The following is a 17,554-nucleotide window of genomic DNA, read 5'->3' as shown; positions in this document are numbered from 1 at the left end:
CACTGTGTGCAGCTCACCCTGCACTAATACAAATAACTTGTGCATGTCTACCTCTGCTAAGCTTCCCAGTAAAGAAATACAAATAATGAAGCATCCCAGAAAAGTGTTAAGAAACCAGGTTCATGAAATCAATAATTTGCTATTAACAAATGACATTAATATTCTGACAATATCTGAAACTCACATAGATAATACCTTTGATGGTACAGTGGTAGCAATACATGGTTATAAGATCTATAGAAAATACAGAAATGCCAAAGGTGGAGGTGTGGCTGTTTTTATATTCAGAACCACATTCCTGTAAAGCTTAGAGAGGATCTCATGTTAAATACTGTTGAAGTAATATGGCTACAGGTTCATCTGCCTCGCCTAAAGCCCATTCTGGTGGGAAGCTGCTATAGACCACCAAGTGCTAACAGTCAGTATCTGGATAATATGTGTGAAATGCTTGATAATATATGTGATATCAATAGAGAGGTATACTTTCGGGGTGATTTTTAAATATTGACTGGCTTTCATCAGGCTGCCCACGCAAGAGAAAGCTTCAAACTGTAACTAGTGCCTGCAACCTGGTTCAGGTTATCAATCAACCTACCAGGGTAGTTACAAACAGTACAGGAATGAAATCATGAACATGTATTGATCATATCTTTACTAATGCTGCAGAAATTAGTTTGAAAGCAGTATTCAAATCCATCGGATGTAGTGATCACAATATAGCAGCCATATCTAGGAAAACCAAAGTTCCAAAGGCTGGGCATAATATTGTGTATAGGAGGTCATACAATACGTTTTATAGTGATTCCTATGTTGTTGATGTGAATAATATTTGTTGGTCCGTGGTGTGTAATGAGGAGCAACCAGATGCTGCACTTGACACAATTTATGAAATTGCTTATCCCAGTTACTAAGAAGCATGCACCCATTTAAGACATTTGCTAAAAACTGTTAAATCCCCATGGATTGATGAGGAATTGAAAAATTGTATGGTTGAGAGGGATGAGGCAAAAGAGATGGCAAATAGGTCTGGCTCCACAACCGATTGGCAAACGTACTGCAAATTGAGATCATGTGACTAAACTGAATAAAAAGAAGAAGAAACTATACTATGAAACAAAGATAAATGACATAAAAAGCTTTGGAGCACCTTCAATTAAATGTTGGGCAACAAGGTAAACTCCGCTCCATCATTCATTGAATCAGATGGCTCATTCATCACAAAACCAACTAATATTGCCAACTACTTTTAATGATTTTTTTAATTGGCAAGATTAGCAAACTTGGGCATGACATGCCAGCAACAAACGCTGACACTACACATCCAAGTATATCTGACCAAATTATGAAATACAAGCATTGTAATTTTGAATTCTGCAAAGTAAGTGTGGAAGAGGTGAAAAAATGGTCTATCAACAATGACAAGACACCGGGGTCTGACAACTTGGATGGAAAATTACTGAGGATAATAGCGGACGATATTGCCACTCCTATTTGCCACATCTTCAATTTAAGTCTACTAGAATGTGTGTGTCCTCAGGCCTGGAGGGAAGCAAAAGTCATTCCGCTACCTAAGAATAGTAAAGCCCCCTTTACTGGCTCAAATAGCCGACCAATCAGCCTGTTACCAACCCTTAGTAAACCTTTGGAAAAAATGATGTTTGACCAGATAAAATGCTATTTTACAGTAAACTAATTGACAACAGACTTTCAGCACGCTTATAGGGAAGGACATTCAACAAGCACAGCGCTTACACAAATGACTGATGATTGGCTGAGAGAAATTGATGATAAAAAGATTGTGGGGGGCTGTTTTTGCAGTGGCAGATTAGCTGGTTAGAGCTAAAAAGGCTAATAACAGTAATGCCTTTTTTTTACAGCTAGCTAAGAAGCTAACTGAACTCTGTAGTGGTGGGGCGTGAGGCAGAGTTGAGCGAAGCAGCTTCAACTGTAAACTTGACCCCGTCCTTATAAATCTAAATAAAATATTACAGGTATCTCGTTATTCACTTAGCCTACCACAGAGATGAGCAGCATTTTTCCCCCACTTTTTATGGAAACCCAAAGTAGTCATACCTAACCGCCCGGTGGCTTTCCATAGCCCCCTACACACACACACACACACACACACACACACCGCAGCGTGCTCTGATATAGCACAGATTTCGCTCCAGCCTGTCACACAATCATTATAACTTTTTTTTTATAGGGACATCAAACTAAAATTGTGGCGGCACAAGTTTCAACTGAGGGGCGAAGCTCCCTTTTTGCCTCCTCGTGGAGCAGAGCTGTTTTATCACAGATATCCTGTGCTTTTTCATTTGGCGCGTTCAGACACCGCTACATTGTAACTGCAACGCGGCCAAGGCACTCGCGTATGGGGCTCAGCCAGGGCTGTTAATTTTGTAACTGAAAGAAAACATTTTATTTTATTTTATTGTGATTTAACTGATTTTTGAAGTTGGGGAAAATAGATGGCAAAAATGCAGAATGGTGTTAAATAAATGCCTGTGAACAGCTTGGGGAGGAAAACTATTTCACAGATTTAATCATGTAATATTAAGTCTACTGATCATTGACTGACTGGTCCGTTGTGACAAAGCTCTTTTAAAAGAAAAGGAGAAAAAAAATGAGGATGACTCTACCTACATGTGTATTTACCCTACAGTTTATACCAAACACATGCCTGGATACAGCCCTTAGCCGTGGTATATTGGCAATATACCAATATACCCCCCGAGGTGCCTTATTGCTATTAAAAACAGGTTAATAAAAAATGTAATAGCCGTGATATACCACGGCTTTCAGCCAATCAGCATTCAGGGCTTGAACCACCCAGTTTATAATATAACTTAAGGCTAAGGTATACAATATGTTATATTATAGGCAAGCAAAGGTATACAAAAGGTTATATAGGCGAGTTGGTTCTGGTGGAGACTTTGAACGTAGACCCCATAGATATCAACATGATAATACAATTGAGGTTGTCCCACTCAGCGCACCTCAGCTTTATAATGCAAACTCCCTTACGCAAAAGTCCTAATGTCACTGAATGTTTTGAACAGTGTTGTCTAGGTCTACATAATATCACCTGATGTTTCTCATCTGTCTCGCTCTGGCCCAGCAGAAACGGGGAGAGGTGAGCAAAGCTGCCTCGGCAGACAGCACCACAGAAGGAACACCTACGGACGGATTCACTGTCCTCTCCACCAAGAGTCTCTTCCTGGGTCAGAAGGTAGGTACCTCCGCCGCCACTCCGCTACACCTCGCAGCTTCTCCTCATTTGAGATTAACAAAGGGTTCCATGCGTTCAGGGTGATGTCGTTGATAATAGTGTAATGAGGGAAATATGCCAGGAGCCAAGACATTATAGTGGAGAATGTAGAGTGATTGACGCCATCTTATGAATATCTGAATTATTTTTTTATTTACTAAACATTGTTTCCTCATTTCCTAAACAACATTCTTTTTATTTTTTTTGGTATACTGTTATTTGTTTTGTGTATATAGATGATTTGTTCTGAAACTTTGACTATGGCAGCAAAACGTATAACAGTTTATGGATCAACCTTTCACCTAAAAAAATATGTTTCTCCATGGCCAATCAGCATGTGTTTCCTGTAGGGTTCATGTACAGTGCCTTCAGATAGTAATCATACCCCTCAATTTATTCCAGATTTTGTTGTTAGAGCCTGAATTCAAAATGGATTAAATCGTTTTTTTTTTTCACCCATCGACACACAATGCCCCATAATGACAAAGTGAAGACATGTTTTTAGACATTTTTGCAAATGTATTGAAAATGAAACGCATAAATATTAAATTTACATAAGTATTCACACCCCTGAGTCAATACATGTTGGAATCACCTTTGGCAGTGATTTACAGCTGTGAGTCTTTCTGGGTGAGTCTCTAAGGGCTTTGCGCACCTGGATTGTACAATATTTGCACGTTATTATTTTTAATATTCTTCAAGCTGTCAAGTTGGATGTTGATCATTGCTAGTCAGCCACTCAGGAACTTTTCAATGTCGTCTTGGTAATCAACTCCAGTGTATATTTGGCCTTGCGTTTTAGGTTATTGTCCTGCTGAAAGGTGAATTTGTCTCTGTCTGTTGGAAAGCAGACTGAACCAGGTTTTCCTCTAGGATTTTGCCTGTGCTTAGCTCTATTCCGTTTCTTTTTATCCTAAAAAAAACTCCCTATGACTTGCCGATGACAAGCATACCCATAACATGATGCAGCCAACACCATGCTTGAAAATATGAAGAGTGGTACTCCGTGATGTGTTGTTGGATTTGCCCCAAACATAACACTTTGTATTAGGGACATTAAGTTCATTTCTTTGCCACATTTTTTGCAGTTTTATAGTGCCTTATTGCAAACAGGATGCATGTTTTGGAATATTTTTTTATTCTGTACAGGCTTTTATCTTTTCACTCTGTTAATTTGGTTAGTATTGTGGAGTAACTACAATGTTGTTGATCCATCCTCAGTTTTCTCCTATCACAGCCATTAAACTCTGTAACTGTTTTAAAGTCACCACTGGCCTCATGGTGAAATCCCTGCGCGGTTTCCTTCGTCTCCGGCAACTGAGTTAGAAAGGACGCCTGTATCTTTGTAGTAACTGGGTGTATTGATACACCATCCAAAGTGTAATTAATAACTTCACCATGCTCAAAGGGATATTCATTTTCAGCATTAAAAAAAAAAACGTTTACCCATCTACCAATAGGTGCCCTTCTTTGCTTATTGACTCAAGACATTTCATCTTTTAATTTGTAATTAAACGTAATTCCACTTTTGCTATTGTGGGGTATTTTGTGTAGGCCAGTGACACAAAATCTCAATGTAATCCATTTTAAATTCAGGCTGTAAGTAATACGTTCTCAAGGCATTGTAAAAGGAGGTCCTTCCAGTGTAGACTGTTAAACCAGTATCTCCCCATGAATCCCATGGGATGCGTTCCAAATGGCACCCCTATTGCCTTTACAGTGCACTACTTTTGACCAGGGCACATAGGTCTCTGGTCAAAAGTAGTGCACTATATAGGGACTAGGGTGCCATTTAGGATACATCATGGTTACTTCTACAGTTGAAGTCAGATGTTTACATACACTTAGGTTGGAGTCATTAAAACTCGTTTTTCAACCACTCCACAAATTACTTGTTAACAAACTATAGTTTTGGCAAGTCGGTTAGGACATCTACTTTGTGCATGACACAAGTAATTTTTCCAACAGTTGTTTACAGACAGATTATTTCACTTATAATTCACTGTATCACAATTCCAGTGGGTCAGAAGTTTACATATACTGAGTTGACTGTGCTTTTAAACAGCTTGGAAAATTCCAGAAAATGATGTCATGGCTTTAGAAGCTTCTGATAGGCTAATTGACATCATTTGAGTCAATTGGAGGTGTACCTGTGGATGTATTTCAAGGCCTACCTTCAAACTCAGTGCCTCTTTGCTTGACATCATGGGAAAATCAAAAGAAATCAGCCAAGACCTCAGAAAAAAATGGTAGACCTCCACAAGTCTGGTTCATCCTTGGGAGCAATTTCCAAACGCCTGAAGGTACCACGTTCATCTGTACAAACAATAGTATGCAAGTATAAACACCATGGGACCAAGCAGCCGTCATACCGCTCAGGAAGGAGATGCGTTCTGTCTCCTAGAGATGCAAATCAATCCCAGAACAACAGCAAAGGAACTTGTGAAGATGCTGGAGGAAACCGGTACAAAATTATCTATATCCAGTCCTATATCGACATAACCTGAAAGGCCGCTCAGCAAGGAAGAAGCCACTGTTCCAAAACTGCCATAAAAAGGCCTACGGTTTGCAACTGCACATGAGGACAAAGATCGTACTTTTTGGAGAAATGTCCTCTGGTCTGATGAAACAAAAATAGAACTGTTTGGCCATAAGGACCATCGTTATGTTTGGAGGAAAAAGGGGGGAGCCTGCAAGCCGAAGAACACCATCCCAACCTTGAAGCACGGGGGTGGCAGCATCATGCTGTGGTGGTGCTTTGCTGCAGGAGGGACTGGTGCACTTCACAAAATAGATGGCATCATGAGGAAGGAAAATTGTGGATATATTGAAGCAACATCTCAAGACATCAGTCAGGAAGTTAAAGCTTGGTCGCAAATGGGTCTTCCAAATGGACAAAGACCCCAAGCATACTTCCAAAGTTGTGGCAAAATGGCTTAAGGACAACAAAGTCAAGGTATTGGAGTGGCCATCACAAAGCCCTGACCTCATCTTATAGAAAATGTGTGGGCAGAACTGAAAAAGCGTGTGTGAGCAAGGAGGCCTACAAACCTGACTCAGTTACACCAGCTCTGTCAGGAGGAATGGGCTAAAATTCACCCAACTTATTGTGGGAAGCTTGTGGAAGGCTACCCAAAATGTTTGACCCAAATTAAACAATTTAAAGGCAATGCTACCAAATACTAATTGAGTGCATGTAAACTTCTGACCCACTGGGAATGTGATGAAAGAAATAAAAGCTGAAATAAATAATGATAATAATAATAATAATAATAATAAATATTATTCTGACATTTCACATTCTTAAAATAAAGTGGTGATCCTAACTGACCTAAGACAGGGCATTTTTGCTAGGATTAAATGTCAGGAATTGTGAAAAACGGAGTTTAAATGTATTTGGCTAAGGTGTATGTTAACTTCCGACTTCAACTGTGCATGTGTATCTGAAAGGGGTTCCCCCCCCTCCCTCCTCGCTGCTGCTCCGCTGCATTGAAGACAATCAAGTGCTTTATTTTCTTTGTTTACTTGCTGATGTCACCTCGTACTTTGTCCTCGCAAACGTACGCTAACAAACCAGGCTGCCGCACATGCGCTAAACTAACCAGTTAATCTACAGTTAATCTACTGTAGAGTGGACGCTGCCATAGCTGGCAGCTAGGATGGTGTGCGTGAGAAGGTCTTTGTGGTTCATCATGCACAACAATGTCTATTTGCTCGTTGAGCCTATTTTGCAGTGAAGTGCCCCTTGTTGAAAGAAAGAGTTTGGAAAACATCAGAAGTCGATTGCTGTGTTTTAATATCTGTCCAATGATTTTATGCCCAATTCTATAAAACATTTTTGACCTCCTTTTTTATATATTTTAGTTAGATTTGATGGAAAATAAATCTACATTAAATCAATGGAATTCAAATAATTTAGCTGCAGTATGTGGTTGACCGTTAGATGTTCTCCTGCTGTCAGGGCAGAGCAGTTGATGAAGGAGCTAATCACAGATTGCTGCATTTAGTTGAAATCAATGGAAAATAATGAATCAAATGAACGTCATTAACCCTAATTTACTGCTCACTGGTGGTGGGTTCTTCTGACTGAAAGCACACTTTATTCATTCAGATGGAAGTACACGTTGTCTCACTTTGCTAATTTATTGGCTCTGTGTTGTCAGACACAATGGGTGCGGGAAGAGACTCAAGTATAAGTCTTCGTCCCAAACATAGTATTCAGGGTACCATTTGAGGACGTAGCCCAAGTCATTTAGTTGATGTAATGTATCAGTGCCTCTTCCTTCTTTTTTAAAATAGTTTTGTCTTTTGGAGATTTCACAGTAGAAATTAACCAGTGTATTCATTCATGGAGATATCAAGTCATTTTCTGGGCTATTGTAAACATTTTATTTTGTTTTGATATCCACTCTCTGATGGTGGTACTCTGGTTTGGGATTGTTTTATCCTTCTCTGCTTCTAAATTCTATGGGCAATTTATATACCTCACTCCCAGTTGCCTAAAATCTGAAGCACCTGGCCCAATACTCAATAACTACGTAATCTGTTCGTTTTTCTAAAAGCCCATGCATGTCTTTCCAGTGCAGTGTCTCAATCAATAGTTTGTCTCAAACTAACAGGCTAATGGGGTAACCATTTTAATTTTCTGCGAGGCTTGCTTTCTGAATCCTGCACTCTTCTAAATACTATTTGGACCAAATCAGTCCTACACTAAGCTGTGGTGTGATCGATCTAATGGCTTTGCTCCCCCCCCACCCCCTCCCTGCCTGCGGGTGGCATGCTCTCTCCCCAGCTAAACCTGGTGCACAGTGAGGTCAGTAACTTGGCTGGCTTTGACGTGGAGGGGGTCATCAACCCCACCAATGCAGACATTGACCTTAAAGATGATCTAGGTGAGCTCCCTTTCACTCTGCGGTTTGAAAGATCCTTGAATGCTGAACTTAAATGGGATACCATCCCCAAATTGAATATTTGTTAGAAACAAATGGATTTCTTCTGAAAAATAATACACACGTTGGATCTCAGGCTTATCCCTCAGATGAAATTCTAGGATTTTGTCAAATCTCTGCAGAGCAGTTGTCACCCCCCTCTCTGCCTGTCTTGTCTGTCTCTGGATTGGTCAGTCATTCAGTCAGTCAGTCAGTCTCCCGTGGTCAATCAGTCAGTCAGTCAGTCTCCCGTGGTCAATCAGTCAGTCAGTCAGTCTCCCGTGGTCAGTCAGTCTCCCGTGGTCAATCAGTCAGTCAGTCAGTCAGTCTCCCGTGGTCAGTCAGTCAGTCTCCCGTGGTCAGTCAGTCAGTCTCCCGTGGTCAATCAGTCAGTCAGTCAGTCTCCCGTGGTCAATCAGTCAGTCAGTCAGTCTCCCGTGGTCAATCAGTCAGTCAGTCTCCCGTGGTCAATCAGTCAGTCAGTCAGTCTCCCGTGGTCAATCAGTCAGTCAGTCTCCCGTGGTCAATCAGTCAGTCAGTCTCCCGTGGTCGGTCAGTCAGTCTCCTGTAGTCGGTCGGTCAGTCAGTCTCCCGTGGTCAGTCAGTCAGTCTCCCGTAGTCAGTCAGTCAGTCTCCCGTGGTCAGTCAGTCAGTCAGTCTCCCGTGGTCGGTCAGTCAGTCAGTCTCCCGTGGTCGGTCAGTCAGTCAGTCTCCCGTGGTCGGTCAGTCAGTCAGTCTCCCGTGGTCGGTCAGTCAGTCAGTCTCCCGTGGTCGGTCAGTCAGTCAGTCTCCTGTGGTCGGTCAGTCAGTCAGTCTCCTGTGGTCGGTCAGTCAGTCAGTCAGTCAGTCAGTCTCCCGTGGTCGGTCAGTCAGTCAGTCTCCTGTGGTCAGTCAGTCAGTCAGTCAGTCAGTCTCCTGTGGTCGGTCGGTCAGTCAGTCAGTCAGTCAGTCAGTCAGTCTCCTGTGGTCAGTCAGTCAGTCTCCTGTGGTCGGTCAGTCAGTCAGTCAGTCAGTCTCCTGTGGGTGGGCGGGCGGTCAGTCAGTCAGTCAGTCAGTCTCCTGTGGGCGGGCGGTCAGTCAGTCAGTCTCCTGTGGGCGGGCGGTCAGTCAGTCAGTCTCCTGTGGGCGGGCAGTCAGTCAGTGGGCGGGCAGTCAGTCAGTCAGTCTCCTGTGGTCGGTCGGTCAGTCAGTGGGCGGGCAGTCAGTCAGTCAGTCTCCTGTGGTCGGTCAGTCAGTCTCCTGTGGTCGGTCGGTCAGTCAGTCAGTCAGTCTCCTGTGGTCGGTCGGTCAGTCAGTCAGTCAGTCAGTCAGTCAGTCTCCTGTGGTCAGTCAGTCAGTCTCCTGTGGTCGGTCAGTCAGTCAGTCAGTCAGTCTCCTGTGGGTGGGCGGGCGGTCAGTCAGTCAGTCAGTCAGTCTCCTGTGGGCGGGCGGTCAGTCAGTCAGTCTCCTGTGGGCGGGCGGTCAGTCAGTCAGTCTCCTGTGGGCGGGCAGTCAGTCAGTGGGCGGGCAGTCAGTCAGTCAGTCTCCTGTGGTCGGTCGGTCAGTCAGTGGGCGGGCAGTCAGTCAGTCAGTCTCCTGTGGTCGGTCGGTCAGTCTTCTGTGTTCCTGAAAGAATAAAGAAGGAACACATCACTCTCACCTCTCTCTTTCTTTCCCCCCGATCCCTTTCTTTATGTTTTATGTTCTTCATCTTCCCCTCCTCTTCCTCCTTCCCACTCACTGTGTTTTACCTCCATGTTGACTGCCTGTTGTCATTGTTTGTAGTTGCAAGTTGTTCAAGCCAACATTTCCACCATTGACTGCGAGGCTGTTGTTCACCCGACCAATTCCACCCTCTACACTGGTGGTGAAGTAGGTAATAGAACCCTCCCTCATCACCATGGGTACAATGTGTTACCATGCCGACACCTGTAGCAAAGCATTCCATAATGCATCTTCTTCCTCCTCTTAGACAAATTTGTTCTCAGGGTGGAATTCTAACTTTGGATGAAGTGTAATTCAGACTTTTGTGTTAATCATGCATTGATCAATAAGAGATTGACGTCAACGCATGAGAGATTGTCTGTTTATGTTTCTGGATCTGAAGTTTTGTTTCCAACAACAACCACAACAACAAAGTATAGTTGATATAGTAGTTCCTAGCCATACTATGTTTATTAAAATAAACCTTTATTGAACCACCAATTACTGTGTAACAAACTAATAACTTCCAAAGAGCAGACTTCATCATGTTTTCTTTGGTAGGCTCTGTTGTGTCACTATTGGATGAAGTAGTTGGAAGAACATGCACCAATGCTTTGTGTTTTACTAACCTCTAAAAAGCCTCAATTCGTTTTTTTTTAAATAGATGTTCTTCCATCTGCCTGCCTTTCCCTTGATTTGTTTTGTGTGGATGATTTTTGTGAACACTCTGATCCATTCAACTCCTCCTCCTCCTCTCTGATTATCTGCCTGCATCACTTCCCACTGTTAGAAGGGCTGACCAGAAGGGAATCCATGCTAAATCTGAAATGTAACACACAGGAAGTGTCTGAAAATGTCACCATCTGATCAAGTGGAAAGGAAAAGCCTACTACAGCAGCAGTAGTAGTAGTAGTAGCTAGATAATGACTAGTTAATAACTAGTAGTAATATTTAGTTGCTTTATACACGGAGTGTACAAAACATTAAGAACAACTTCCTAATAGTGAGTTGCACCCCCCCCCCCCCTTTTTGCCCTCAGAACAATTCGTCGGGGCATGGACTACATGGTGTCTAAAGCGTTCCACAGGGATGCTGGCCCATGTTGGCCCATGTTGACACAGGGATGCTGGCCCATGTTGACTCCGACGCTTCCCACAGTTGTGTCAAGTTGGTGGACCATTCTTGATTCAAACAGGAAACTGTTGAGTGTGAAAAACCTACAGTGGGGGAAAAAAAAGGTATTTTGTCAGCCACCAATTGTGCAAGTTCTCCCACTTAAAAAGATGAGAGAGGCCTGTAATTTTCATCATAGGTACACGTCAACTATGACAGACAAAATGAGAAGAAAAAAAATCCAGAAAATCACATTGTAGGATTTTTTATGAATTTATTTGCAAATTATGGTGGAAAATAAGTATTTGGTCAATAACAAAAGTTTCTCAATACTTTGTTATATACCCTTTGTTGGCAATGACACAGGTCAAACGTTTTCTGTAAGTCTTCAAGGTTTTCACACACTGTTGCTGGTATTTTGGCCCATTCCTCCATGCAGATATCCTCTAGAGCAGTGATGTTTTGGGGCTGTCGCTGGGCAACACGGACTTTCAACTCCCTCCAAAGATTTTCTATGGGGTTGAGATCTGGAGACTGGCTAGGCCACTCCAGGACCTTGAAATGCTTCTTACGAAGCCACTCCTTCGTTGCCTGGGCGGTGTGTTTGGGATCATTGTCATGCTGAAAGACCCAGCCACGTTTCATCTTCAATGCCCTTGCTGATGGAAGGAGGTTTTCACTCAAAATCTCACGATACATGGCCCCATTCATTCTTTCCTTTACACGGATTAGTCGTCCTGGTCCCTTTGCAGAAAAACAGCCCCAAAGCATGATGTTTCCACCCCCATGCTTCACAGTAGGTATGGTGTTCTTTGGATGCAACTCAGCATTCTTTGTCCTCCAAACACGACGAGTTGAGTTTTTACCAAAAAGTTCTATTTTGGTTTCATCTGACCATATGACATTCTCCCAATCCTCTTCTGGATCATCCAAATGCACTCTAGCAAACTTCAGACGGGCCTGGATATGTACTGGCTTAAGCAGGGGGACACGTCTGGCACTGCAGGATTTGAGTCCCTGGCGGCGTAGTGTGTTACTGATGGTAGGCTTTGTTACTTTGGTCCCAGCTCTCTGCAGGTCATTCACTAGGTCCCCCCGTGTGGTTCTGGGATTTTTGCTCACCGTTCTTGTGATCATTTTGACCCCACAGGGTGAGATCTTGCGTGGAGCCCCAGATCGAGGGAGATTATCAGTGGTCTTATATGTCTTCCATTTCCTAATAATTGCTCCCACAGTTGATTTCTTCAAACCAAGCTGCTTACCTATTGCAGATTCAGTCTTCCCAGCCTGGTGCAGGTCTACAATTTTGTATCTGGTGTCCTTTGACAGCTCTTTGGTCTTGGCCATAGTGGAGTTTGGAGTGTGACTGTTTGAGGTTGTGGACAGGTGTCTTTTATACTGATAACAAGTTCAAACAGGTGCCATTAATACAGGTAACGAGTGGAGGACAGAGGAGCCTCTTAAAGAAGAAGTTACAGGTCTGTGAGAGCCAGAAATCTTGCTTTTTTGTAGGTGACCAAATACTTATTTTCCACCATAATTTGCAAATAAATTCATTAAAAATCCTACAATGTGATTTTCTGGAATTTGTCTGTCATAGTTGACGTGTACCTATGATGAAAATTACAGGCCTCTCTCATCTTTTTAAGTGGGAGAACTTGCACAATTGGTGGCTGACTAAATACTTTTTTTCCCCCACTGTAGCAGCATTGCAGTTCTTAACACAAACATGTGTGCCTGGCACCTACTACCATACCCCGTTCAAAGGCACTTAAATATTTTGTCTTGCCCATTCATCCTCTGAATGGCACACATACACAATCCATGTCTCAATTTTCTCAAGGCTTAAAAATAATTATTGAACCTGTCTCTTCCCCTTCATCTACACGGATTGAAGTGGATTTAACAAGTGACATCAATAAGGGATCATAGCTTTCACCTGGATTCACTTGGTCAGTCTGTCATGGAAAGAGCAGGTGTTCTTAATGTTTTGTACCCTCCGTGTACATGGGAACTGTGGTGAACAGTGGGGCGAAGAGATTCAGAGGTCAAATGAGAGAAGTCTTGCCTCTCTCTCACAGCTCTCACTCAGCTCAGACCCAGATGCATGTCTGCTGTCTGTCCGCTTGTCCGTCCCTCTACCTCTGTCTGTCTGTCTGCACTCACAACAACAACAACAACAACAGGAGGAGGACACTAAAGACCCCAGACTGTTTCCCTACAGGTGGTGCTCTGGAGAAGAAGGGAGGGGAGGAGTTTGTAGATGCCATGCTGGAGTTACGGAAGAAGAACGGCCCCCTGGAGGTGGCTGGAGGTAGGGAGAAACCAAGACCAACCGTTAGGATGGCTGGAGGTGGGGAGAAACCAAGACCAACCGTTAGTATGGCTGGAGGTAGGGAGAAACCAAGACCAACCGTTAGGATGGCTGGAGGTGGGGAGAAACCAAGACCAACCGTTAGGATGGCTGGAGGTAGGGAGAAACCAAGACCAACCGTTAGGATGGCTGGAGGTAGGGAGAAACCAAGACCAACCGTTAGGATGGCTGGAGGTAGGGAGAAACCAAGACCAACCGTTAGGATGGCTGGAGGTAGGGAGAAACCAAGACCAACCGTTAGGATGGCTGGAGGTAGGGAGAAACCAAGACCAACTGTTAGGATGGCTGGAGGTGGGGAGAAACCAAGACCAACCGTTAGGATGGCTGGAGGTAGGGAGAAACCAAGACCAACCGTTAGGATGGCTGGAGGTAGGGAGAAACCAAGACCAACCGTTAGGATGGCTGGAGGTAGGGAGTGTCCACTGTCCAGTGATTGGCACAGGTGGAAGTTCCAACTCAAACCATGAACATATTGTAGCTAACAGGCGAGGATGGACCTGCACAGCATGGGGGGTTCTGAATGACTCCTGTTAGGTCACTACATCACAACCTAATTAGATTATGAAGATTTAGGTCTGATTGTAATCAACGTTGCACCAACCTGATGAGCATCTTTTTCGTCAAGACATTTGACTCAATAGCCTATGGTTTAGGTAAGATCTAGCTGTGATCATGACATCCCTGTAGACCAGGGTTCTTCAATTCCGGTCCTGGAGGGCCGAAACACTTCTGTTTTTTATTTCTACCTGGTAGTTAATTGCACTCACCTGGTGTCCCAGGTCTGAATTAGCCCCTGATTAGAAGGAGAGGATGAAAAACAGAGGTGTTTCGGCCCTCCAGGACCGGAATTGAAGAACCCTGCTGTAAGGTAAGATCTAGCTGTGATCATGACATCCCTGTAAGGTAAGATCTAGCTGTCTTCATGACATCCCTGTAATATCTTCAAAACCTCTTTCTTGTCCATAGACTGCTTACAGGGTAAGGAAACCAATGGAATTTTGTCATTTTGGTGAACTATCTCTTTAATCCTGAAACATTTGAAGAGCGACTGATGAAAAAGACAATCATAATTAACACCCCCTCTATACGTCATTCATCATTAACTCACCCTCTGTACAGTCAGTCAGTCCTCATTAACTCTCCCTCTGTACAGTCAGTCAGTCCTCATTAACTCCCCCTCTATACAGTCAGTCAATAACTCCCCCTCTATACAGTCAGTCAGTCATCATTAACTCCCCCTCTATACAGTCAGTCAGTCATCATTAACTCCCCCTCTATACAGTCAGTCAGTCATCATTAACTCTCCCTCTGTACAGTCAGTCAGTCCTCATTAACTCCCCCTCTATACAGTCAGTCAATAACTCCCCCTCTATACAGTCAGTCAGTCATCATTAACTCCCCCTCTATACAGTCAGTCAGTCATCATTAACTCCCCCTCTATACAGTCAGTCAGTCATCATTAACTCCCCCTCTATACAGTCAGTCAGTCATCATTAACTCCCCCTCTATACAGTCAGCCAGTCATCATTAACTCCCCCTCTATACAGTCAGTCAGTCATCATTAACTCCCCTTCTATACAGTCAGTCATTAACTCCCCCTCTATACAGTCAGTCAGTCATCATTAACTCCCCTTCTATACAGTCAGTCATCATTAACTCTCCCTCTCTACAGTCAGTCAGGCATCATTAACTCCACTTCTCTACAGTCAGTCATCATTAATAATCCCTCTATACCGTCAGTCATCATTAACTCCCCCTCTATACAGTCAGTCATCATTAACTCCCCCTCTATACAGTCAGTCATCATTAACTCCCCCTCTATACAGTCAGTCATCATTAACTCCCCCTCTATACAGTCAGTCATCATTAACTCTCCCTCTCTACAGTCAGTCAGGCATCATTAACTCCACTTCTCTACAGTCAGTCATCATTAACTCCCCATCTATACAGTCAGTCATCATTAACTCCCCATCTATACCGTCAGTCATCATTAACTCCCCATCTATACCGTCAGTCATCATTAACTCCCCATCTATACCGTCAGTCATCATTAACTCCCCATCTATACAGTCAGTCATCATTAACTCCCCCTCTATACAGTCAGTCATCATTAACTCCCCCTCTTTACAGTCTGTCAGTCATCATTAACTCTCCCTCTATACAGTCAGTCATCATTAACTCTCCCTCTATACAGTCAGTCATCATTAAATCTCCCTCTATACAGTCAGTCATCATTAAATCTCCCTCTATACAGTCAGTCATCATTAACTCCCCATCTATACAGTCAGTCATCATTAACTCCCCCTCTTTACAGTCTGTCAGTCATCATTAACTCTCCCTCTATACAGTCTGTCACTCATAATTAACTCTACCTCTATACGGTCAGTCATCATTAACTCTCCCTTTATACACTCAGTCATTCATCATTAACTCCCCCTCTATACAGTGTCATCATTAACTCCCCCTCTATACAGTCAGACAGTCATCATTAACTCCCTTTCTATACAGTCAGTCATCATTAACTCCCCCTCTATACAGTCAGTCAGTCATCAATTACTCTCCCTCTATACAGTCAGTCAGTCATCATTAACTCTCCCTCTATACAGTCAGTCAGTCATCATTAACTCTCCATCTATACAGTCATTCAGTCAACATTAACTCTCTCTTTATACACTGTCAGTCATCAATTACTCTCCCTCTATACAGTCAGTCATCATTAATAATCCCTCTATACAGTCAGTCATCATTAACTCTCCCTCTATACAGTCAGTCATCATTAACTCTCCCTCTATACAGTCAGTCAGTCATCATTATCTCTCCCTCTATACAGTCAGTCAGTCATCATTAACTCTCCCTCTATACAGTCAGTCAGTCATCATTAACTCTCCATCTATAAAATCAGTCAGTCATCATTAACTCTCCCTCTATAAAAATCAGTCAGTCATCATTAACTCTCCCTCTATAAAATCAGTCAGTCATCATTACCTCTCCCTCTATTCAGTTAACATTAACTCTCTCTTTATACACTGTCAGTCATCAATTACTATCCCTCTATACAGTCAGTCATCATTAATAATCCCTCTATACAGTCAGTCATCATTAACTCTCCCTCTATACAGTCAGTCATCATTAACTCTCCCTCTATACAGTCAGTCAGTCATCATTATCTCTCCCTCTATACAGTCAGTCAGTCATCATTAACTCTCCCTCTATACAGTCAGTCAGTCATCATTAACTCTCCATCTATAAAATCAGTCAGTCATCATTAACTCTCCCTCTATAAAAATCAGTCAGTCATCATTAACTCTCCCTCTATAAAATCAGTCAGTCATCATTACCTCTCCCTCTATTCAGTTAACATTAACTCTCTCTTTATACACTGTCAGTCATCAATTACTATCCCTCTATACAGTCAGTCATCATTAATAATCCCTCTATACAGTCAGTCATCATTAACTCTCCCTCTATAAAGTCAGTCAGTCATCATTAACTCTCCCTCTATACAGTCAGTCAGTCAGTCATCATTAACTCCCCCTCTATACAGTCAGTCATCATTAACTCCCCCTCTATACAGTCAGTCATCATTAACTCCCCCTCTATACAGTCAGTCATCATTAACTCCCCCTCTATACAGTCAGTCATCATTAACTCCCCCTCTATACAGTCAGTCAGTCATCATTAACTCCCCCTCTATACAGTCAGTCAGTCATCATTAACTCCCCCTCTATACAGTCAGTCAGTCATCATTAACTCCCCCTCTATACAGTCAGTCAGTCATCATGAACTCCCCCTCTATACAGTCAGTCAGTCATCATTAACTCCCCCTCTATACAGTCAGTCAGTCATCATTAACTCCCCTTCTATACAGTCAGTCATTAACTCCCCCTCTATACAGTCAGTCAGTCATCATTAACTCTCCCTTTATACACTCAGTCATTCATCATTAACTCCCCTTCTATACAGTCAGTCAGTCATCATTAACTCCCCTTCTATACAGTCAGTCATCATTAACTCCCCCTCTATGACTGATACAGTCAGTCAGTCAGTCATCATGAACTCTCCCTCTATAAAATCAGTCAGTCATCATTACCTCTCCCTCTATTCAGTTAACATTAACTCTCTCTTTATACACTGTCAGTCATCAATTACTATCCCTCTATACAGTCAGTCATCATTAATAATCCC

The 17,554-nt window shown here is 42.8% G+C and overlaps 1 protein-coding gene across 4 annotated transcripts in view; it reads left to right on the top strand.

Annotated features, from left to right (window-relative positions):
- macroh2a1 (macroH2A.1 histone) overlaps window positions 1-17,554 on the top strand; it is a 44,301-nt gene that overhangs the window by 11,241 nt on the left and 15,506 nt on the right. For 2 of the 4 annotated variants that reach the window (XM_084178690.1, XM_084178691.1), the window contains exons 5-7: window positions 3,122-3,232; window positions 9,964-10,054; window positions 13,220-13,309. In XM_084178690.1, the coding sequence (XP_084034816.1) occupies window positions 3,122-3,232; window positions 9,964-10,054; window positions 13,220-13,309 (292 nt within the window). Of the gene's footprint in view, window positions 1-3,121; window positions 3,233-8,063; window positions 8,164-9,963; window positions 10,055-13,219; window positions 13,310-17,554 lie in introns of all 4 variants that reach the window. The other 2 variants (XM_084178692.1, XM_084178693.1) reach the window with 2 other exon arrangements.

Source organism: Coregonus lavaretus (assembly GCF_964263955.1).
Source record: "Coregonus lavaretus genome assembly, chromosome: 15".
Lineage (NCBI taxonomy): Eukaryota > Metazoa > Chordata > Actinopteri > Salmoniformes > Salmonidae > Coregonus > Coregonus lavaretus.
This window is presented reverse-complemented; position numbering and strand designations above follow the sequence as displayed.